At 34.3% G+C, this 25625-nt stretch overlaps 1 protein-coding gene across 2 annotated transcripts in view; it reads right to left on the bottom strand.

Annotated features, from left to right (window-relative positions):
* LOC149791274 (uncharacterized) overlaps window positions 1–25625 on the bottom strand; it is a 102257-nt gene that overhangs the window by 25187 nt on the left and 51445 nt on the right. For both annotated transcript variants that reach the window (XM_089969782.1, XM_089969784.1), the window contains exons 30-40: window positions 21137–21352; window positions 19092–19199; window positions 18025–18186; window positions 12701–12808; window positions 11919–12026; window positions 10201–10308; window positions 7410–7517; window positions 6129–6182; window positions 4957–5010; window positions 3027–3080; window positions 538–591 (exon numbers count right to left, since the gene is read on the bottom strand). In XM_089969782.1, the coding sequence (XP_089825908.1) occupies window positions 538–591; window positions 3027–3080; window positions 4957–5010; window positions 6129–6182; window positions 7410–7517; window positions 10201–10308; window positions 11919–12026; window positions 12701–12808; window positions 18025–18186; window positions 19092–19199; window positions 21137–21352 (1134 nt within the window). The remainder of the gene's footprint in view (window positions 1–537; window positions 592–3026; window positions 3081–4956; window positions 5011–6128; window positions 6183–7409; window positions 7518–10200; window positions 10309–11918; window positions 12027–12700; window positions 12809–18024; window positions 18187–19091; window positions 19200–21136; window positions 21353–25625) is intronic.

Raw genomic sequence — 25625 nt, 5'->3', positions numbered from 1 at the left:
AAGCTTCCTGCTGTGTGTTTGCCTCCAATTATGTTCAGTATTTCATTTCCTGAAACACTATCTTTATCAGGCATAAATATTGAAAGCTTTTAAAATTCAATTAAAAGAGATTAATGAATCCAAAGGAAAGTCTCAGATGGCAGTCTAATTTATATTTATTTACAAAACTGATATATGTACAATGATATAAAAATCAGTAATACTGGTCAGTCTTCACTATTATAAATTATTTAAATTCCAATAATTCTTTACATGGGCATACATTTTTGTCATTTTTATGAAGAATTTCATGTTTGTCACTACTTATATTTGTGACTGGGTCCAGCGTCCCATTGTCGGTTAGATAAAAATCCTGTCATTGGGTCCAGTGTCATATTGCATTTTAGATACAAAACTTTTCTTTGATTCTTTAAATTCATGTTTCAGTGCAACCATAAAATGATTTAAAAGTGTTATTCCCCACTCCCTCAAATAAAGAATTTATGGAACAAGAATTGCAATTTATATAACTCACACACACTTATATTTTTTTCTTACCTGAATGCCTGGAAGACCAGGAAGTCCCATAAGTCCTATATCACCCTTATCTCCCTGAAGGTAAATATAATAATATTGAACATGGTATACAAGTTCAAAAGTTTGAAATTTTCTTTAAAAAAAAGGTACATAGTAATTAAAAAAAATCACAAGGATCATAGGTCTTTTCAAGAACATGTAACTGCATGATTTATGCAAAATTCTTAAAACTTCCACCAAATATTCAATTGCATGCATGAAAATCATGCAGCTAATAGCAAGCACCAATTGTTGTTTGATTAAATCCCCTCTATATCTAAAATTCAACCTTTTTTCAAACAGAAAACATCATGAGCTTGTGTGAAGTAGTAAAGCACTTGTCATTCCTATTTTCTCATTCAATGTTAATTTTTTTCTGTACTCGCATATTTGATGTACAAGTTAACTATGTACTGCACTTATATATTTGATATCATCTGTATAAGTTAATTTTTTTCTGTACTTGTATATATGATATACAAGTTAATTTTTTCTGTACTTGTATACTTGATATACAAGTTAATTTTTTTCTGTACTTGTATATTTGACATACAAGTTAATTTTTTCTGTACTTGTATATTTGATATACAAGTCAATTTTTTCTGTACTAGTATATTTGATATACAAGTTAATTTTTTCTGTACTAGTATATTTGATATCATCATTATAAGTTGTTATTTCCTATACTTATATATTTGATGTAATTTGCACCAGTTAATTATTTTCTCATCTTGCATATTTGATATCATCCATACAAGCTTTATCAATACATCCAGTTTTTATCAGGATTTAATTTAGGCTGTATACCATCTTTATTAGAAAAATGTTAATACAAAGCTAATCTTAAAAATGAATGGAAACAGCACAAGATAAATTGAAGAAAATAAATAATCAACCAAAATATTCCAGGAATTGCTATTCCAAGCTTTTTGTTGGTTTTATCAATTTCAGGTGTACTGTCAAACAAATTTGGTTGAAATCCAGTGATAAGGGAGTATTGTGTCAAAATGAAAGTAGGTGACTCGGATAGTCAAGGACTACAGCTTTGCCAAACCATAATGTCTCATCAATATCAACCATCAAATCAAAGCAAATTTGGCCCAGATCTGATAATAATCAAAGGATTTATTTATTATGTGGAAATGAAAGTGGGTTCTATTGGATAATCAGCAGCTACAACTCTGATAAACAATAATGCAGGACACAGAAATCAACTCAGCCAAAGCCTCATCTGCAGCTAACTGTTGACCAAATATGGTTCAAATCCAGTATTTCTTATGGGACTTGTTGAGTGCAAAAAATGGAAGTGGGACAGACATATTGTTATGTATATTTAATTTGCATTGTTTCTTTTTTTTCTTCCATTATTTACTATTGTAATTTTAACATTGTATGCTGGACTTGGACTTGTCCAAAATCAAGTTCATTTCCTACTTGACCTGAGTTATTGATTTTTTAAATTCTGTAAACAACTAATAGACAGCTAATCTGTTCTTTGTGTATGGGTTTAATATTATGATTATTAATAATAGAAGTAAATATATTTAATTTGGTCTGGGTCTAGGTTATTGAAAGTCCCATATATATATATATATATATATATATATATATATATATATATATATATATATATATATATATATATATATATATATATACCTGGCCTACCTGACATATTCCAGGTTCTATATTACAATTTTAGTAACAGACCTTCTAAGTATAACTAACATTTTATCTTGTCAACATTTGGAACCTTCTGGATTGAAATTTTCCATTAGGTAATAGTTATTTTTAGAAAATGCCAATTGTGACCTGAGGTCAAATAGAAGACTATATAATCTTGTTACTGGAAAAATTATTCATTCGTGCTTCAAGATCTGAGCAGAATGAACTGTACTATTCTTGTGTCCAGAAATTCATCTGGGCTACAATTTTATTTATTCAAATTATTTATTCATAGGAAATACAGAGTGCTCTTCAAAAGTAACATTCTTTGAAACAGAGACTTGAATTTATAGTGAAATTTATAATAAAGATATAATTCTTGAATGTATCATTTATTGTAATCAGTTAAAGGACTGTTGGTACATCACCATGACACAAGCCATAAATGGCACATCAACACTTTCAGGATCGGATTTAATTTGGATTTCCACTAAAGTTTATTCAGAACTTTATTTATTGGGATTTATGTCTGTAATTATAGGAGTATTTCTTATTTACTTCACAATACCATAAGTTCCTTTTTCTACAATTTCACTTTGTACTCTAGGGAAATAAATTATTTGTGAATTTTACAAAGCTTGTTGCATCACTCTTTTCTATTACTTATTTTAAGACCACATATTTGTAATACAGATCAAGGAAAGGATAGATGAAAGGATGGACATATATATCAAATTTAATGTTCTTGTTTGTCTGCCAAAAGCAGGAGACAAAACAAAATGATGAATAAATGAATGGAATATTACCTTTAGACCTGGAGCTCCATTTGGTCCATCAATACCCTCTGGACCCTGTGGACCCTGTAAGGTAGAAATAAGTCTACATTAGACATGAAATGTCTTTGTTTCATTTTATGAGCTTATTGTTATAAAAGTTAAATTTTAATGACCAAGAATTTGATATCGCTGCAAACATATTTTGTTCTTGCTACACCAAGATTTTAGAGTAAAAGAATGTCAGTGTGACAGACTATTAATTAACCCTTAAACTCCACCTGTCTATGAAATGGCTTTCAATCACTTATCAGTTATTTGAAACTCCAATAGGGCACTATCCTATCTTGTCCTGGATAACATGCAGGTCATTATTTAAAGAGATCTGGGTAACATGCAGGTCATTATTTAATGAGATCTGGATAACATGCAGGTCATTATTTAATGAGATCTGGATAACATGCAGGTCATTATTTAATGAGATCTGGGTAACATGTAGGTCATTATTTAATATGATCTGGGTAACAAACTCACTATTTAATGAGATCTGGGTAACATGCAGGTCATTATTTAATGAGATCTGGGTAACATGCAGGTCATTATTTAATGAGATTTGGGTAACATGCAGGTCATTATTTAATGAGATCTGGGTAACATGAAGGTCATTATTTAATGAGATCTGGGTAACATGCAGGTCATTATTTAATGAGATTTGGGTAACATGAAGGTCATTATTTAATGAGATCTGAGCAACATGCAGGTCATTATTTAATGAGATCTGGATAGCATGCAGGTCATTATTTAATGTTGTTTAGGTAACATGCAGGTCATTATTTAATGAGATTTGGGTAACATGAAGGTCATTATTTAATGAGATCTGGATAGCATGCAGGTCATTATTTAATGAGATCTGGATAGCATGCAGGTCATTATTTAATGAGATTTGGGTAACATGAAGGTCATTATTTAATCAGATTCAGGTAACATGCAGGTCATTATTTAATGAGATCTGGGTAACATGCAGGTCATTACTTACTGAGATTTGGGTAACATGCAGGTCATTATTTAATGAGATCTGGATAGCATGCAGGTCATTATTTAATGAGGAAGTCTGTTGCCTGAATGGTTAGAGACCTGGACAGTTTGCATGATATAAAATATGCAAATTCAGTTTGTAATTACTTCATTGTTTTCCATTCAAAATAAGTGAAACTGTCAATATCAACCAAAAGTATGTCTCTTTTAAAATTTTCAAAAGAGATAATTTGGTTGTAAGGAATCTATTACGTTAGTAAGTAGATGATGTTATCCTGGTGATTCGTTACTTTACATGATGTTCTGACTTAAACAAGAGTCCCTAAAAGGGCCTGACACTCATCTGTCCAAAAATTTAATAATTCATGAAAAGTCTTATTCTTTGAACTGATCTCAGATATTCTTGAGAAATTCCAATATGCCAAATTCAGCAAGAAAAATATTTTCATAATACCTGAACTAACATGTTCTCTAAATAAGTGCAGAACAAATTTTTTAATTGTAAACCTTGATATTGAACTTGACCATATCAGTAGAATATCACTGAATGCCTCTCATTTGCTGTCAAAATATACATGTACACTAAGTTTCATTTAATCAATAATCATATTTTTTTGAAGTTTTTAAAGTGCCATCATCAAATATATTCTTCTAACATATCCACAAACTGGGTTTGATAAAAATCCCTTCATGCTCGTTTTTGTTATCATGCTCACAATGATGATATGACGTCACTTAAAGCCGAGTTGGTTTTATTAAAATGGACTACCTTAAAGATTTATAACATGTCTACTAATATAAGAAAGAAATTATTCATTCAGTTGTTGCTACAGAGGCCCATGTAAAAGAAATACTGTGAAACCATAAAAAGCAAAGATAGAAAAATTGAGTAAAAATGTAGAATTCTCTTCAAATCTTTCATACTTACAGGTGCGCCACGTGGTCCCTCTGCACCAGGTGCACCAGTTGGGCCATTATCTCCCTAAATAAATAAAAGAATAAATAAATAAGGATACATAGAATGAAGGCATATATGTGGAACTTTCCTGATCAACAGTGATATTTTCTAACTGAGACTCTAAAATTTGATTATTCCAAATAAACTGCATGCTTGTCATTTTCTACTGTCTGCTTTTTTCTCTCCATTTCACTGTATGTACTACACATACTGTCACCTACAATCTGTAATGCTTGATCTTTTGTCACGATAATTAGCAATATTTTTTGTAAGTTGTTCTATTTGTAAAAGTTGTTTCAGCTGGAGAGAAAAAAACACAACTTTTCCTATATATGGTGAGGGTCAACTCATTCCCATACTATCTGCAAACACATGGCCATAAATGTGCAAAATTAACTTACATTCCATGAAATATATAATGAATGAGACCTAGATGAGGCCAAGGTAATATACAATATATGAGACCTGGATAAGACCACAGTAATATACAATATATGAAACCTGGATAAGTCCATAGTAATATACAATATATGAGACCTGGAAAAGACCACAGTAATATACGACATATGAGACCTGAACAAGACCATAATAATATACAATATGAGACCTGGATAAGGCCACGGTAATATACAATATACAAGACCTGGATAAGGCCACAGTAATATACAATATACAAGACCTGGATAAGGCCACAGTAATATACAATATATGAGACCTGGATAAGGCCACAGTAATATAAAATATGAGACCTTTGATAAGGCCACAGTAATATACAATATATGAGACCTGGATAAGGCCACAGTAATATATAATATATGAGACCCGGATAAGGCCACAGTAATATACAATATGAGACCTGGAAAAGACCAAAGTAATGTGTTTACTTTGCACTTCTGTGGTCCTGGATTCCATCGACAGTTCCCAGATACACAAGGGCCCATAACTGCTCATTCCAAATTGGAAGTTTCTTCTGGGTACCCAGGCTTCCTCAGTTTAAAAGACCACATTTCACAACCATATCTGTGTTTGCTATGAGCTCATGTCCTCCTTACATGTAAGCCTTGTATAAAAGTGTTGGATACATAGAAGTCTTTGTATTTTTTAATTGTCTTAAAATCTGAATGAAAAAATGCAGTACTCACCCTGTTACCTCTTGAGCCACTTTGTCCTACTGATCCCATGGGGCCTGGTGCTCCCTAAAGGTAAAAATTAAGGGCCATTACTTCTACTACATGAAGAGTTTAGCAATTCTCATGTCATGTCATTAAGCTTGTCCAGTTAATGTCTGGTGATATGCATAAACAATGCCTCATTTATCTTGTCCAGTTAATGTCTGGTGATATGCACAAACAATGCCTCATTTATCTTGTCCAGTTAATGTCTGGTGATATGAACAAACAATGCCTCATTTATCTTGTCCAGTTAATGTCTGGTGATATGAACAAACAATGCCTCATTTATCTTGTCCAGTTAATGTCTGGTGATATGCACAAACAATGCCTTATTTATCTTGTCCAGTTAATGTCTGGTGATATGCACAAACAATGCCTTATTTATCTTGTCCAGTTAATGTCTGGTGATATGCACAAACAATGCATCATTTATCTTGTCCAGTTAATGTCTGGTGATATGCACAAACAATGCCTCATTTATCTTGTCCAGTTAATGTCTGGTGATATGCACAAACAATGCCTCATTTATCTTGTCCAGTTAATGTCTGGTGATATGCACAAACAATGCTTTATTTATCTTGTCCAGTTAATGTCTGGTGATATGCACAAACAATGCCTCATTTATCTTGTCCAGTTAATGTCTGGTGATATGCACAAACAATGCATCATTTATCTTGTCCAGTTAATGTCTGGTGATATGCACAAACAATGCCTCATTTATCTTGTCCAGTTAATGTCTGGTGATATGCACAAACAATGCCTCATTTATCTTGTCCAGTTAATGTCTGGTGATATGAACAAACAATGCCTCATTTATCTTGTCCAGTTAATGTCTGGTGATATCCATAAACAATCCCTGATTTATCCATCGTAAGTGACATTAGTATAGGGAAATTAAACTTAAAATGCATTTACATTATTAGTAAAACAATTCAGTGATGCAAAGATGATTTGCCATCTTGATACTCTCATCAGCATGATATGGAAAAACTTTGGAAAAGAATGCTTGCCTTACTTTTAATCTTTAAACACTATGAATAATTATTTGTAATTGCCTCTTTCTTCTATATGCAAAGTAAACTGTTTGATATCATATTTTGTCTATTGTTATATATATATATATATATATATATATATATATATATATATATATATATATATATATATATATATATATATATATATCGATGCAAGAGACAGGTATTTCCTTTAACACCTAATTTACATATTCTGTGTAATGAAAATACTCACCCGGAACCCTATGGGTCCAGGCATTCCTGGTGGTCCTGCATCACCATCAGGTCCCTTCTCTCCACGAGCACCTGCAATGCCTGGGAATCCATCTTGTCCAGGGGGGCCCTAAAATAAATACAGTATATTTATCCTCAAATTCCATTTTAAATGATACACAATACACAATTATTATGTATTAACCCTTTACCTCATGCAAGCATCTTTGGATGCCTCTACACCATTCGCATGGAAGCGCCTTTTGACGCCTCTACTCAAGTCGCATGGAAGCGCCTTTTGACATCGGCTGTACAAATCAGCCATTTTATGCCGGTTTTCGTAGTGCCACCTTCGGGGAAAACCCCCTATTAGATACTACATTCATTTCTGCGAATGACAATTACATCAGATCAGGTGGTCACTGTTTATGCACTGGTCGATATCTGCTATTTAAAGTAACTGGGTCTTAATCTCCACTCTCCAAAATGGCGGTCGCGGATTTCATTCAGTACTTACGAAGTTTTCACGATTAGAATCACAACAATGAAACATTCAATAACCTAGGTAAAGGCTCTGTTATTGATGTAGGCAGCAATTAGTTTTTATAAATTATCAAATTCAGATGACTTAGTGATGTAGATGCAGATGAAAAACTTGTAAATTTCAAGTATGTGAAATGGCAGCTACGGTTGGTCACGCGGCCTCACTGACATGACGGTGAATGAGTTCTCTCAAGATTTTAAAGCACATAAAAAATTATTCCGTGATAAATAATTACACAGCAATTGGACTTTACTCTTAAATTTTTCCACATATAATAGATGTGTACCAAAAATGTAAAATGGTTAAAATTGCTGTTAAACATAACATACACTACATTGCTTAACAGTTCACAGGCATCCATATGTGTATGGAGTTGACTAGGTAACAGGTGTTCTATTTATAGCGCGCTGCACTTTGTAACTATGCTCTATGAGGTAAAGGGTTAGTGAGATTTACACATGACTTTACAGACAGCAGTATTCATTGGCCAAATGGCAATTATTATTTTTGTCCAGTCATAAAGTTATAAAGTTACATGTTAAACAAAATTGAAAGAAAATAATTGTTTTGCTATTAAACAACATTAGGCAATGGGTTTGCACTAATGTGATATTATAAAGCAGCATTAGGCAATGGGTTTGCACTAATGTGATATTATAAAACAACATTAGGCAATGGGTTTGCACTTTTAGGCAATGGGTTTGCACTAATGTGATATTATAAAACAACTTTGACGATGGGTTTGCACTGATGGGATGGGATGCAGAATAAATGAAAACAAACACATAAAGTGCATCAAGGTTCATAATCATAGGGTTAATCTTGTTAGACAGTTTAAGTATCATATGATTCCATTAACTTCATGATTCAATGCTTCCAGTTCACAGCATGTAAAATATAGAATGATTTACCTACTAATCTAAAATTTGTATCCAACATCAACATATTTTTCAAAAGAGGTAAAAAGCTATTTTATACAACTGTATGACCAATAAAACTACTTAAAGGTTGCTATAATGTCATTTACCTTGAAATTTATATGTGTGCATACAAGTTTTATATATATTTTTGGGATGCCGGCCAGGAATCATGTGATAAGTAATTAGGGACCACAAAAGAAATACATGAATGTTTATTCACTTCATTTTTGCATAGTCTTAGTATGTTGTATGTGACAATGCACTGTGTTATCCTTGGTATCTTATATATGACAATGGATTGTGCTATCCTTAGTGTTATATGGCATGCATTGTTATCCTTAGTTTCTTATATAAGAATGCATGGTGTCATCCTTAGTGTCTTGTATAAGACAATGCACATTATTAGTGTCTTCTATAAGACAATGCATGGTGTTATCCATAGTATTTTATATATGAACATTCATGATGTTAGCCTTAGTATCTTTTGTATGCCAATGCATTGTGTTATCTTTAATAACTTCTATACAATGATGCAATGTTATCCTTAGAATCTTATATGACAATACATTGTGTTATCCTTAGTCTCTTTTATATGACAATGTATACTGTTGTCCTTCATATCTTTGCATGACAATCAATAGTGTTATCCTTACTTAGTATGTGTGTATGATGATAGTGTTATCCTTAGCAACTGTTGTATGAGAATGTATAGTGTTATCCTTATTATCTTGTATTTGACAATGCATAGTGTTATCCTTATTATCTTTGTATGGCAATACAGTGTTATCAGCATCTTTGTATGACAATAAATAGTGTTATCCTTAGTATCTATGTATGAATAGTGTTATCCTTATTATCTTTTGTATGACAATGGAAAGTATAATCCTTATTATCTTTTGTAAGACAATGCAGTGTTATCCTTATTATATTTTGTGCGACAATGCATGGTGTTATCCGTATTATCTTCTGTATGACTTGCTTCATGTTATCCTTATTATCTTTGTATGACAATGCACTGTGTTACGCCTTTGTATTTCTATATGACAATGGATTTCATTTAAATTTGTACTGCATTACTTAACAAACTATAATGAGTAAATCTTATCTTATTGGAGAATTGTCAGACTTGATTGGTTTTTATTTTAAAAAAGTAAGCAAATATTGCCCTGTTCAGTACATAGTTTATATTATCCTTCTATCCTGGTAATCATCCAAATGATCAGTAGTCACATGGCCGTATTATTTAGGAGGTAAAGAGATCATATGGTAAGTTTCATCTTTCCCAAATAAAGCAAGACCTATAAGTTCCATTGAGATATTTGAGAATTTTATGCATTAAGGTATCTTACAGCTTTTCCTGGTTCTCCCATAGCACCAGACAGTCCTGGAGGTCCTGCTTCACCCTGGGGGCCTGGGAGACCATCTTGACCTGGTTTACCAGGATCTCCTTGAGGACCCTAGAAAGGAATTTGAGTTTAATAAATAATATATTCTTGCATTTCTGCTGTAAACTATTGTTTCCTGTTTACATGTAAAAGAGAATCATAATCAAAAGAAAATGCTCCAATTCTCTTTTTACTATAATGCCATCTCAAACAGGTCTCTCTGTAACCAAGCTCCTTCTGCACAAAAAAGGAATACAGTGAAACCTCCTTAAACCAGTCTCTATTTTCTCTGCACACTGAAAACAGGGAAACTTCCCACAAACCAATCTCCCCATAACCCAGCTTTCTCTCCACACTAAATATAAGGATACTTCTTTACACCAATCTTTCTGAAACTGAGTTTCCTCTGTAGATTGAATATGGCGAAAGTTCCACAACCCTTTTCTTTGTAACCCAGCTTCTCTGCACAACAAGTATAGTGAAGCTTCCCTAAACTGGTATCTTTATAACCCAGCTTCTTCTACAGACTGTATACAGTGAAAATTACTTAAACCAGTCTCAATGTAATTCAGCTTCCTCTTCAAACTGCATATTGGGAAACCTTTCCCAAACCAGTTTATCTATAACCCAGTTTTTTCTGCTCACTGGCATCATATTTTGGCCCCAATAAGGTCTAACACAGCTACTAATCAAAGCTCTTTCAAAGTCAGTTTGAGTTTTAATGCAGCACTAATTTTTCCTGATGAAACTTTTTGAATGGCATGTGAATGCTAACTATGAATTCATAATAATTTGTCTTTATCATCAGGGATAAGATGCCTGTAGGAAAGATTTGTACACATGCTTGCGAACTAAAAATGGCATGATTGAATTATCTTTGTTAAGGTGCATCCTCATATCCATTTGTGTGACTGTAGGCAGAGTAGGGTCCAAGATATGAAGGGTATAAAAACAAATGACTAAAATTATGTCACAGTGACCTAGCTGTAGTATGGTTGAACTACTCTTGTTGTGCTGCAGCCATATTTGTTGATTATTGATTGGTGAAACAGAGTGCAAGATATTGAAAGCAGTATGAATGAACGGTTGAAAATACAAAAGTCACTCAAACATGAAAAATTATGTCACAATGACCTTTTTTGTAAGGTTGAGTTACTATTGTCGAGATACAACCATAGCATAGAATTTCACGAGTGATGTGGAAATGGGATAAAATTTTGAGGATATAGCAAATGAATTGCAGAAAATACAAACTTACTCAAGCATGAAATCTTGGTCACAGTTAATTAGTTTTGATATATTCAATTTACTTATCCCCTGAGATACATCCACATATCAATTTTCATGACTGAAGGCAAAAGTGGATCTAAAACACTAGGTTTGTAATGAACACATCTACATACAAATGAATGAATAAGCTAGCTGCCAGATTGCTATGGTCTCTTCAAGCTTGATGGTATGCAGATAATAAATCCTAGAAAGGAGGGTAACAGTAACCTAGTTTTAAAAAATGACACAATCTTCCATCTCAAGGTGCACTTAAAATTTGGCTTAAGGAGAAAAAACAAATTAATTTACTTCTTGGATGAGAAGTAAAGTGGACAGACAGATGGATGAAGAAAATTAATGCATTATGTCACCCACTTTTGGAAGTCAAGAGTATAATAAAAGTTTAATCTCACTGGTTTTCCAGCTGGGCCCCTCATTCCATCCTCCCCAATAACACCAGGCAGTCCAGGAATGCCTCTCTCTCCATGTGGTCCTGCTGGTCCCACTGGGCCTGGGGGGCCCTAGAGAAAAAAGAACGAATACTTTATGAATAAAATTAAATAATGTTTACACAAATTAATTGCAGGCAATTAACAATAAAACTTTAAATAAGTAAAAATGGGCACAGCATGCATTACTTTTTGGAGTTGGTTCAACTATAGGGACCATTTTCAACCAGCTCCTGCTGGTTCATTGTAAATGTGTTTCAACATACATGTACATTAGAATGCAAAAGCTCACCATAAAAAAGGACTTCATCTTTTGTTAAAGTTTTTGGTTGTTTCATGTTTCCAAGGTTAGGTGAAAATAGGAGACTTTACTCCAGGATCAAATATTGTTGACTATTTGATTTTGAGAAACAAGCCAATATGGACTTGAAACATTTATCGTCAGACTTTCTGGAAACTCGGATTTCCAACAAAATGCCAAAATCTAGAACATTACATTTCATAGCTGATGTCAATCAAATACTGGCAAGGAACAAAATGGTGGTGCCATATTTTCCTCTACATACTGGCTACATTTTGCATAGGCCAGGAGCTGAAATACTTCTTTCTAATGGTGCCCATATAAAAGAGACTTCTGTTCAAACTTTTTATTCCATAACATAATGATAGAATTTTGTCACTTTAATTAAGAATGTGGAATTTTCACTACAATATAATCCATAAATCTAGAATAGTTAGCCACTTACTGATGCTCCAGGTTCTCCACGGGCTCCTTTCTGTCCAGGAACACCTGGCTGACCATTCAGTCCACTCTCTCCTATCTCACCTTGTCGGCCAATCTCACCACGAATTCCCTGAAAAAATGAAACATAATGGAGAAGTTTTTTTTAACCATTTTAAATACTCACTATTATTAATCATACCTTCTGCTTCTTTGTAAATTTTAGAATTATTGTGAGTAAAATGTATACATTGAGGAGTCATTATTTATTGTGAGTAAAATGTATACATTGAGGAGTCATTATGAGATCCCAATGTTTGATGGACAGAATCAACAAATAAGCTCAAATGACCATTTGCTATACTGACATATGGGATGCTGGTAATAATGTATCCATGATTATCCAAATGTGGAGCATTGGTAATAATGTACCCATAATCATTACAAATACTTGTTTGGTCATTATGTTTTTCCAAATGTTTAATCACTCAATATTCACAAACCATAAGACAATAGAGGTGTGAATGGGTTATATCATATACTTATCAAAACCCTATCAATGAACAATTGCCCCTAGGTCTGTACTGAATATGCTACATTTCAAAAAACACCCCTGGGGCTGTACGGGAGCACAACTGCCCTGTAGACCTTTAGTTTGGTCTGGATGCTGATGACTCTTCTATTCCAGACATTGGCATACAGTCTGCCGAAAGTTGAGCTGGCTCTGGTAATGTTGAGGTTAACTTCCTTATCAACAGTGATTCTCTGTAACAGTGCGCTGCCAAGGTAGGTGAAGCAATTCACTACATTGAGTTTTTGGCTGTAGATGGTGATGTTGGGCTCAACATAGGGCATTCCAGGGGCTGACTGATGCAGAACTTCAGCCTTCTTGGTACTGATGGTGAGACCAAAGCTTGTGCAGAAGCTGGAGAACTTGTCAAAGCTGCATTGTAGGTCAGCTTCAGAGCAATTAATAATAATTCCCTGATGGTGTCTGTCATAACCTTAGTTTTCACTTGAAGCCTCCTGGGGTTTAACAGTTTTCCATCTGTATGGTACCTGATGCTGACTCCAACATCTCCATCTCTGAAAGCATTAGCCAACATGGTGGAGAACAATAGACTGAATGGTGTCAGTGTCAGAACACAACCCTGCTTGATGCCATTGGTTACCTGGAATGGCTCAGATGTCTCTCCATTGTCCTGGACTTGTGCCTGCATGCCGTCATGGAAATGCTTCAACATGGATACAAATTTTCTCAGGCATCCATACTTTACCATTACCTTCCAAAAACCTTCTCTGCTGAAGTATCAAAGGCCTCTGTCAAGTCGACATAAATGGAGAAGAGGTCGGCATTTTGCTCTTGACATTTCTCTTGTAGCTGCCTCGCAGCAAAAACCATGTTGATGGTCCCACGTTCTTTCCAAAATCAACACTGGCTTTCTGGCAGGAGTCCCTGGTCAAAAAGCGTAGTGAGGCAGTTCAGTAGGATTCTGGTGAGTATCTTTCCTGTGATTGAGAGCAAGGATATACCCCAGTGGTTGTCGCAGTCCAGGCAATTCCCTTTGTGCTTTTACAGGTGGATTATGGAAGTGTCTGAATTCCTGGGGATTGTCTCTTGCTTCTACATCAGTAAAAACAGTTGGTGGAGCCTTTCTATTAGGGCTGTGCCCCCTTCCTTGTAGACTTCAGCTGGGATGGAGTCTAAACCAGGGGCTTTGCCACTGGAGAGCAGATGTATTACTTTCTGTGTCTTGAACAAGGTTGGAGGGTCATACAGTGCTTCATCAATGGGTAATTGGGGGAGATGACTGATGGCTTCATCGTTGATGAATGAATGGCAATTCAGGACACTGTCAAAGTGTTCATTCCATCGTTGAAGAATCTTCTCTTTATCAGTAATTAGTGTGTTCCAGTCTGTGCTGAGAAGTTAGGATGATCCAGAGGATGTAGGTCCTTACACTTCTTTCAGGGCATTCTAGAAGTTCTTCATGTCATGCCTGTCTGTCTAGCACTGGATCTCATCAGCTTTGTTGCTCAGATGTGTGTCTCGCATCTGATGGAGATTCTGCTGTACAGTTCTGCGTATATTGTAGCACGCATCTTTCCTTGAGGTAGACTTGGGCTTGTTGAGGTAAGTTTGATGTAGGCGGTGTTTCTCATCCAGCAACTGCTTGATCTTGTCAGTTCTCATCAAACCAGTGTTGGTGCTTTCTAGTCGTGGGTCCTAAGATTTCCAAAGCTGTGCTGCAGACCAGCTCTCTGAATGCTGCCCAGTTAGTCTCCACATTCTGATTGTCCAGAGGGTTGGAATTCAGATGTTCTTCCAGGAATTCCATGAGAGACTGTTTGGTACTGGTACATGTCAGCTTGGTGATGTTTAGTTGTTTAGGAGCCTTCTATCCCTGTGGGCATCTTTTGGGCTGAATGCAGATGTTGAGCTTGGTGATGGTGAGGCGGTGGTCTGTCCTTGGCACCGCAAAAGGACTTAGTCACATGCACATCCTGCCTGTCCCTCTTCCTGACAATGATGTAGTCAATGAATTAGTCAAAGGACTTAGTCACATGCACATCCTGCCTGTCCTTCTTCCTGACAATGATGTAGTCAATGAGATGCCAGTGCTTAAAATGAGGGTTTAACCATGACATCCAGTTTTGGGTGTATGGGGTTTCCAGGGAAGGGTAGCACCTCAGTTTGGGGGGAAGCAGTCATACTCCTTCTGGGGTAGCTCACTCACCTTTGTCCCCACTTGGCACTCACCTCTCACCTGTGGCTCCAAGAAGCTGTGGCATGCACAGTGGCCACATCCCGGAAAATGGCCTCGACTGGCTGGATAAACCAGGCTGAGGGTAGCTGACAGGTCTTAACAATAAAACTTTAAATAAACAAAAATAGCGTCAGCTTTGCAGTGAAAACAACACTGATTGGCAAATTGGCTGGACCTCCCAAGGGAGTAAACAGACTCATGACAATGAAACTCCCCCTCTTGTCTGGAAGAAAGCACCTTACCATCATCAGTTAATACACTCCAATCATGACCAACCCGGTTAGAACCTAAAACCCTGGGTATGTGCTGCACGTGTTACATTAGAACCTCACACGCTGGGTCTGTACTGCATATGTTATGTTAGAATTTCACACCGTGAGTCTGTACTGGATATGTTACATTAGAACCTCACACCCTTGGTCTGTATTGCATGTGTAATATTAGAACCTCAACCTGGGTCTCTGCTAAATATATGCTATGTTGGAACACCATACACCAAGTCTGTACTGCATATATTACATTAGAACCTCACACCCTTGGTCAGTATGAATATTATGTTACATTAGAACCTCACACCCTGGCTCTGTACTGCATATGCTACATTGAAACCTCACACCATGTGCTTTTTAACCATAATGTGTGGTGCTGTGTCAAGGCTGTTCCATTTAAACATATATGGAACCCAGAGAAGGCACTTTTTAAAAATATATTCCAGGGTAATCAGATTACAGAATTTCTATAAAAACAGTACAAAATTCTAAATTGCAGCTATGGGTGACTACTCCACACTAAAAGTGCCTTCCATGGGTCCCCAGTGTATTTTACTGGAGCAGCCATCAGCACACATTGTTATGTATATCTATGTTGTGTATTTAACTTCTGTCCATGATTGTAGATTGACAGGGTTATTTGCAAACAACACATTACATGGCTAACTTTTGATCCTGATTGTAGATTATACTTTAAGATAATGATCATTTGTAAACAAGTTTTGTGTGAATTTTCATAATACAGTTTTAAAATCATCTGTATCAATACATTATTTCAAGAAAATACTAAAGAATGAATGGGATGATACCAAAACTGAAGAAACATCAAATCCAGAAAAACTGACAACAGCACATTTTCCAGTACATTGAACATTTAAGTATACAAATATTTTTTTGTTACAACCTTTTATGACTCCCTTGTATGATTTTATATTGATTTTATATATCTGTCTGCCACATTAATTTTATATTGAATTTATATATGTCTGCCACATTAATTTTATACTGAATTTATATTAATGTCTGCAACATTAATTTTATATTGAATTTATATATCTGTCTGCAACATTAATTTTATATTGATTTTATATATATGTCTGCCACATTAATTTAATACTGATTTTATATATCTGTCTGCCACATTAATTATATATTGATTTTATATGTCTGCCACATTAATTTAATATTGATTTTATATATTTGTCTGCCACATTAATTTTATATAGATTTTATATATTTGTCTGCCACATTAATTTTATATGATTTTATATGTCTGCCACATTAATTTTATATTGAATTTATATATCTGTCTGCCACATTAATTTAATATTGATTTTATATATATGTCTGTCACATTAATTTAATATTGATTTTATATATTTGTCTGCCACATTAAATTTATATTGATTTTATCTGTCTGTCTGCCACATTAATTTTATATAGATTTTATATATCTGTCTGCCACATTAATTTTATATTGATTTTATTTGTCTGCCACATTAATTTAATATTGATTTTATATATATGTCTGCCACATTAATTTAATATTGATTTTATATATTTGTCTGCCACATTAAATTTATATTGATTTTATATATATGTCTGCCACATTAATTTTATATAGATTTTATATATCTGTCTGCCACATTAATTTTATATTGATTTTATATGTCTGCCACATTAATTTTATATTGAATTTATACATCTGTCTGCAACATTAATTTTATATTGAATTTATACATCTGTCTGCAACATTAATTTTATATTGATTTTATATATCTGTCTGCCACATTAATTTAATATTGATTTTATATGTATGTATGCCACATTAATTTAATATAGATTTTATATATCTGTCTGCCACAATAATTTTATATTGATTTTATCTGTCTACCACTTTAATTTTATATTGATTTTATAGATCTGTCTGCCACATTAATTTTTCATGAAAAAATATCTGGCCAGAGCCATTAGAACTTGGGATCCTTAACCACTACATTTACAGTTCATTTTACTTTCTTTGCATTTCTGCAAATAATAATCAAATCTCACTTCCAAAAAACTAGAACAGAGCTGTGCAGAAAATTACTATACAATCCTTTTCATTATTATGAATGCATGCAATCAATTACGATAGCACAAATTATATAAATTAGGGCTCCTTTCTCAGTTGTGCCATCTGCAGCTGAATCATAAGTCAGATTTGAGATACTTGGCAAATAAAGCGTAATAAAATAAATTGAAATGAGTTGGTTTTTAAAAGTTGTTATTGTATTACTACTGTAGGTTAATTCATATCTAATTTTCCTTACCTTGATACCAGGCACTCCTGGTGGTCCTGCTGATCCCATTTCTCCTGGGGTACCAGCCTGTCCCTGGGGACCAGGAAGACCCAGTGCACCTGGAGCTCCTGGAAGTCCCGGAACCCCTGAATCTCCACGTCCTCCCTTCCTTCCCAGCATTCCTTGAGAACCCTATAGGAAAAAAATACATTAAAAGTCAAAATAATGGAAGCAACATATCCAAAGTAAATTTTCCTAAAGAAACAATCATCTGGTTTAAGACTGCCATGCAATAGTCTGCAACAGACCATAATATAAATATTAACATCTATCAAAAGTAACCCTGTCCACCTCAATCTAATAGTAATCTCATATTCATACACATATGCCTATCAAATGTAACTCTGTCCACCTCAATCTAATAGCGATTTCATTAATACACATATGCCTATCAAATGTAACTCTGTCCACCTCAGTCTAATAGCAATCTCATTAATACACATATGACTATCAAATGTAACCCTGTCCACCTTAATCTAATAGCCATTACATATTAATACACATATGCCTATCAAATATAACTCTGTCCACCTCAATCTAATAACGATCTCATATTAATACACTTGCATCTATCAAATATAACTGTCCACCTCATTCTAATAGCCATCTCACATTAATACACATATGCCTATTAAATTTAATTCTGTCCACCTCAGTCTAATAGCCATCTCACATTAATACACATATGTCTATTAAATTTAATTCTGTCCACCTCAGTCTAATAGCCATCTCATTAATACACATATGCCTATCAAATATAACTGTTGACCTCAATCGGTTTTTGTTTAATCCCACTAGCATGATGTCCTTAAAACGTCACAAAATTTAAAAAATGTATAAAATTTAAATGAACTGAAAATCAGGTTAGATTATCTACTTATTATTACAATAAAATAGTGTGGGAAATTAAAGTTTTGTGCTATTTCACTAAAAGCAGATTTGGAACAGACATACAGAGACGTACAGACGGACAGGTGAAAAACAAAATGCCCCCTTCTGCTATCACAGTGGGGGCACAATAAAAAAATAAGCTTTACCTGTTTGCCTGGTAGACCAGGAAGTCCTGGCAATCCAACTTCACCAGCTGCCCCTTTGGGCCCAGCAAGCCCTTGCTGCCCCTTGGGGCCATCTGGTCCTGTGGGGCCCTACAAGAAGAAAATTGATTCATTATGACACCCAATTTAACAAGAAGTTGTCCAAAAATGTTATTGCCAACATATTTTTTTGCAAAAAAATTCATAGAGTTTAAAGTGTCTTCTTTTTGTCTCATGAATGCAATCTAGGGCAATGTATGCTTGAGTTTTGGAGTCCATAACCCATGATATTATTGGCAAAGTGAAGTGACATGGTGCAAAAAAAACTGGAGAGACCTACTGGTTCTGGCCATCCAAGCTACTATGCTTTCTTTATGTAGCTTCTCATGGGTTGGTGGTTCTTTCAGGGGTTTTCCCTGGTTCATCCTCCACCATTAATACTGGCTGCCATGTATAGCCTATCGTGCACTGAAAAATGGCGTTAAACCCCACAACAACAACAAAAAAAGCTTTCTTTAATCTGTTTTGCTTTTTATCACCTGTGATTGTCTGTTAACATTGTCTCTGATGAAGTTAGATAAATCTACTTACTATAAAAAATCACTGTAAGTGCAAGTACAATTTTATTGATAATGTGACCCAGCATGACCTTTCATGCAATTTGAATGAGCCAATCAAAATCCAGCATGACCTTTCATGCAGTTTGAATGAGCCAATCAAAGTTTCTATTCCAAATATCAAACACTGTCATTTATTAATAGTCGAAATGGGCATTTAATTGATGTGTGGGAGATTCTTACCTTGTGTGGTTGATGCAATGCATTTCTGTTTATGCATACTCATGAAAAACAAGTAAATCTCAACACAGGCAGCCACAGAAGGTAAAAGAGTGTTGCAAATTGTCTCCCATGGCTTGTGATGACTGTGTAGCTTCTAATTGGGACATCTATGTGATTGTTTAGGTATCCAGGTAATCGGTATATAATTCACTCTAGAGCGACCCACTTTTCTGATTCTTAGCTATTATAAACTCACCAAAAATAGATATAATAACCCAATGCATGATGGTCATCCCCTGAATATTAATAAGGAAAGAAGGTATAAAATTTCAGGGTCTGAAACCTACGGTGGTCCAAGGTCAGAGAATGATCTCTTTTGGCCATTGGCCAGTGTCATGCATAATGAAGCACTAGTTCATTTGACCTTTAATCATTCTAAGTTGATCCAATGAAATTAATACATGTGCTGTTCAATCCTTTAAACATCTAAAAATAGTAACAAAGGTACATTTATGCAAGTTAAAGTCAACTGTTTGATAGGGAGAGACTGGAATTGTCACTTATCACCAAAATCAGCAGATTTAGCATGCTACATGCAGATAGCAGCAGTCAATGTTGATCTCTGTCAATCAAACACTCATTTTCCTCAACCTCATCTAAAACCAAGCATCTCCTTAATGGTTTTACTGAATTCTGCACATCAAACTTTGTTGTTAAACTGGTACCTGGCCATCTGCTGCGGTGACTCACTTGTAACACACAAATGTAACACTTGTAACACACAAATGTAACACTTATAACACACAAAATGGTAAGAGCTAATGCATGAAGGCTTTATAGAATAATTCATTTACTTAAAAACTACCTAAAGGCTCTCTTAAGATGAAAGTACAAATGAGTACATCAAAGAAAAGTTAACAAAAACTATTATTTAGTTTAACATGTCTTAAGTACAATAAATACTGAATCTTATTCAATCTATTAGTACCATGTGAGGGAAAACTTCTAACTTGCCCTTACTAGTCATTTCTGCAGCAAGCAAATGACTACTCCAGCAGGTGAGTGAGTACTGTAGCTATCCATTACTAGTCATTCTGTGTCAAGTGAGTGAATACAGTAGACTGGTACCAGCTTAACTTAGTTGTTGGACCAATGCTTGGCTTGTTCAGATATGAATAATGTCAGTTCATACTGATCCCAGAACTGTGAGTCAGAAAACAAATTTTCAGGTCTGAAATTAGAAAGATGCAATGGTGATGTAAGACTTACCATTAAACCTGGTGGTCCCACTTCTCCTGTTGGTCCCTGAGCACCTCTTGCTCCAGGACGTCCAGGGGGTCCTGACTCTCCAGGGAAACCTGGTTCTCCCTTTCCACCCTTTACTCCTCTAGGCCCTTCGCCACCAGGTAATCCAGGTGCTCCTGTGGGACCTTGTAAACCAGGCCTTCCTGGTCGTCCATCCGTTCCTGCAGTTCCAGATTCTCCCTATTTGAAAGAAGAAAGCTTAATTTTGAAACTGTCCCTAAAATCATATTCAAATTAAATAAACTATTACATGACACATACATAAGAAAGACAGTGTACCAGTCTCAACAGTAGTGCTCCTATCACAAACCCAAGAACCAATCTTTAACATTTTTTAAAAAAAGGGCTGAAAGTTAGATAGTGAATAAAAAATGACTTTCTCATGTTAAAAAGTGTTAACATTTTGAAAATATGAAGGAATTAGTTTTAATTTAATCTAATTCTTTTCCTATGTGGGTCTTAAGGTATTAAAGTCATAAGAATGTGAAACAAACAATGAAAACTAAAACTTGATTAGTTCAATAATTTAAAACACAGCACATACTTTACAAACATGAAATCAGACCTAAATAAAACCCAACTTCAACAAAAGAGTGCAACTTATTCTACATGAAGTACTGTAGCTACATGGAGTACTGTAGCTAAAGCTACATGGAGTACTGTAGCTACATGGAGTACTGTCGCTATAGCTACATGGAGTACTGTAGCTACATGGAGTACTGTAGCTATAGCTACATGGAGTACTGTAGCTACTACCAGTGATGATAAAATAAACTAATAACATCATTGTTGAAATATACAACATTGAAATCAAATATGCGTATATTTTAACAATGAAGATAAGAACTAGTTTATGGGATTTCTTGTTATTTTGATTAAAACCTAACAATGTACTGGATTAACAAAACTCTAAAGACAAAAACCTAAGCAAAACACAATCCTCTTGAAACCAAATTAAATTTCTAGCCTCAAATCAATAATATTTAAATATACTAATCTTAAACACAATGAAATGAAACCACTCTACACTGAAAACAAACAAAATTATTGGACCATTGTGTCAAAATTTATATTAAAATGAACCTCACAAAACGATAATGCTATGTGACAAAATAGGCTCTTGAATTCACATTTATTTAACATGAAATGTACAAAATTCTCAGAATAATATCATATTACACTCCAATTGTGAATTACTTAACTCCATTCCCCAGTCAAGAGAAGAAACATCATTTTTAAACTTAAAAGATAACTTCTGTAATAATGCATTTTAAAAAGTAGAAAATATTTATAAACTTCTGCAAAAATCCAAAGGGTCTGATTCTTGATAAACAGCATTGCAGTCATTGTGACATCACAGCATGTGACATTTGATCTAGATTGTACAGGATGACATCTTTACGTTGGTTTCGATCAAAACTGTTGACATACTTTAACAGTCAATTTGCCATTTTTACTTCTCAGGGTGTGTGAATAATAATCTTCATAAGGAAAATGGATGAATAAGGATCCAGATTAAGTGAATAATTGCCATTTACAGGTATGTAAAATTAAATTCTTAAAAATTAAATCCATTGCTGAAATACTCTGCACTGAATGGCCTGCATGACCTGTATGACTTTACTATAAAGTACACTGTCTTTAGCAGTTACTGAAATTGGGAAAATGCTTTTTGCCAAACTAGACAGTACCAGTTTCTGAAAATGAAATGAATGAATTACTAACTACATTAAATGTAAAAATGTTATCAGCACTAATTGAAAATGTCCAAGCAAAGCTTATAGTTTTATTATAGGTGCACATCTGGAGTAAGGCCAAGCTGTATACTCTATAACCCATACTACACCTGGAGTAAGGCCAAGCTGTATACTCTATAACCCATACTACATCCATCAATCATACACCAAAATAAAGGGAATTAAAGGTCTTGTAACAATACCTAAGCTAAACAAGATCTTTTCTAAATAGCCAGTATGACCAGTGAGGAAAACAGGGGAAATCCTTTTTATTTAACAATGTAACCCTATGCAAAATATGAAACTGTAGAATCCACCTATTGCTTTACATGTACGTATACTTTAAGGTTTTAACAAATAAATTTTTTTATTTATGCATGCTTGGACAATGAATGGTTGCAAATGGTGTATCCAAATGTGTCCAATGAATGGTGCAAATGGTGTTTCCAAATGTGTCATCACATAATATGCCAATGAACTGGATTTATAATGTTTATTTGGAGTTATAAGTAGAAATGACAAACTAAATAGGACTTGATCTACCAAATTCTTATCAGATTGTACAGTTTATAAGTAGAAATGAGAAACTACATAGGACTTGATCTACCAATGTCTTATCTGATTGTACAATTTATAAGTAGAAATGACAAACTGCATAGGACTTGGTCTGCCAATGTCTCATCTGATTGTACAATTTATAAGTAGAAATGACAAACTGCATAGGACTTGGTCTGCCAATGTCTCATCTGATTGTACAATTTATATGTAGAAATGACAAACTGCATAGGACTTGGTCTGCCAATGTCTTATCAGATTGTACAATTTATACATAGAAATGACAAACTACATAGGACTTGATCTACCAATGTCCTATCTGATTGTACAACTTATACATAGAAATGACAAACTACATAGGACTTGATCTACCAATGTCCTATCTGATTGTACAACTTATACATAGAAATGACAAACTACATAGGACTTGATCTACCAATGTCTTATCTGATTGTACAATTTATAAGTAGAAATGACAAACTACATAGGACTTGGTCTGCCAATGTCTTATCAGATTGTACAATTTATAAGTGGAAATGACAAACTACATAGGACTTGATCTACCAATGTCTTATCTGACTGTACAATTTATATGTAGAAATGACAAACTGCATAGGACTTGGTCTGCCAATGTCTTATCAGATTGTACAATTTATAAGTGGAAATGACAAACTACATAGGACTTGATCTACCAATGTCTTATCTGATTGTACAACTTATACATAGAAATGACAAACTACATAGGACTTGATCTACCAATGTCCTATCTGATTGTACAGTTTATAAGTAGAAATGAAAAACTACATAGGACTTGATCTACCAATGTCCTATCTGATTGTACAGTTTATAAGTAGAAATGACAAACTACATAGGACTTGATCTACCAATGTCTTATCTGATTGTACAACTTATACATAGAAATGACAAACTACATAGGACTTGATCTACCAATGTCTTATCTGATTGTACAACTTATACATAGAAATGACAAACTACATAGGACTTGATCTACCAATGTCCTATCTGATTGTACAACTTATACATAGAAATGACAAACTACATAGGACTTGATCTACCAATGTCCTATCTGATTGTACAGTTTATAAGTAGAAATGAAAAACTACATAGGACTTGATCTACCAATGTCTTATCTGATTGTACAATTTAAAAGTGGAAATGACAAACTACCAATGCCTTATTTGCTTGTAGAGTTTATAAGTAGAAATGACAAACAACATAGGACTTGGTCTACCAATGTCTTATCTGATTGTACAATTTTTAAGTAGAAATGACAAACAACATAGGACTTGGTCTACCAATGTCTTATCTGATTGTACAATTTATAAGTGGAAATGACAAACTACATAGGACTTGATCTACCAATGTCTTATCTGACTGTACAATTTATAAGTGGAAATGACAAACAACATAGGACTTGATCTACCAATGTCTTATCTGATTGTACAATTTATAAGTGGAAATGACAAACTACATAGGACTTGATCTACCAATGTCTTATCTGATTGTACAGTTTATAAGTAGAAATGAGAAACTACATAGGACTTGGTCTACCAATGTCTTATCTGACTGTACAATTTATAAGTGGAAATGACAAACTACATAGGACTTGATCTACCAATGTCTTATCTGATTGTACAGTTTATAAGTAGAAATGAGAAACTACATAGGACTTGGTCTACCAATGTCTTATCTGACTGTACAATTTATAAGTGGAAATGACATACAACATAGGACTTGATCTACCAATGTCTTATCTGATTGTACAATTTATAAGTAGAAATGACAAACTACATAGGACTTGATCTACCAATGTCTTATCTGATTGTACAATTTATAAGTGGAAATGACAAACTACATAGGACTTGATCTACCAATGTCTTATCTGATTGTACAGTTTATAAGTAGAAATGACAAACTACATAGGACTTGATCTACCAATGTCTTATCTGACTGTTCAATTTATAAGTGGAAATGACAAACTATATAGGACTTGATTTACCAATGTCTTATCTGATTGTACAATTTATAAGTAGAAATGACAAACTACATAGGACTTGATCTACCAATGTCTTATCTGATTGTACAGTTTATAAGTAGAAATGACAAATTACATAATACTTGATCTACCAATGTCTTATCTG

This window comes from Sinohyriopsis cumingii, chromosome 9 (genome assembly GCF_028554795.1).
Source record: "Sinohyriopsis cumingii isolate HCF-2022 chromosome 9, ASM2855479v2, whole genome shotgun sequence".
NCBI lineage: Eukaryota > Metazoa > Mollusca > Bivalvia > Unionida > Unionidae > Sinohyriopsis > Sinohyriopsis cumingii.
This window is presented reverse-complemented; position numbering and strand designations above follow the sequence as displayed.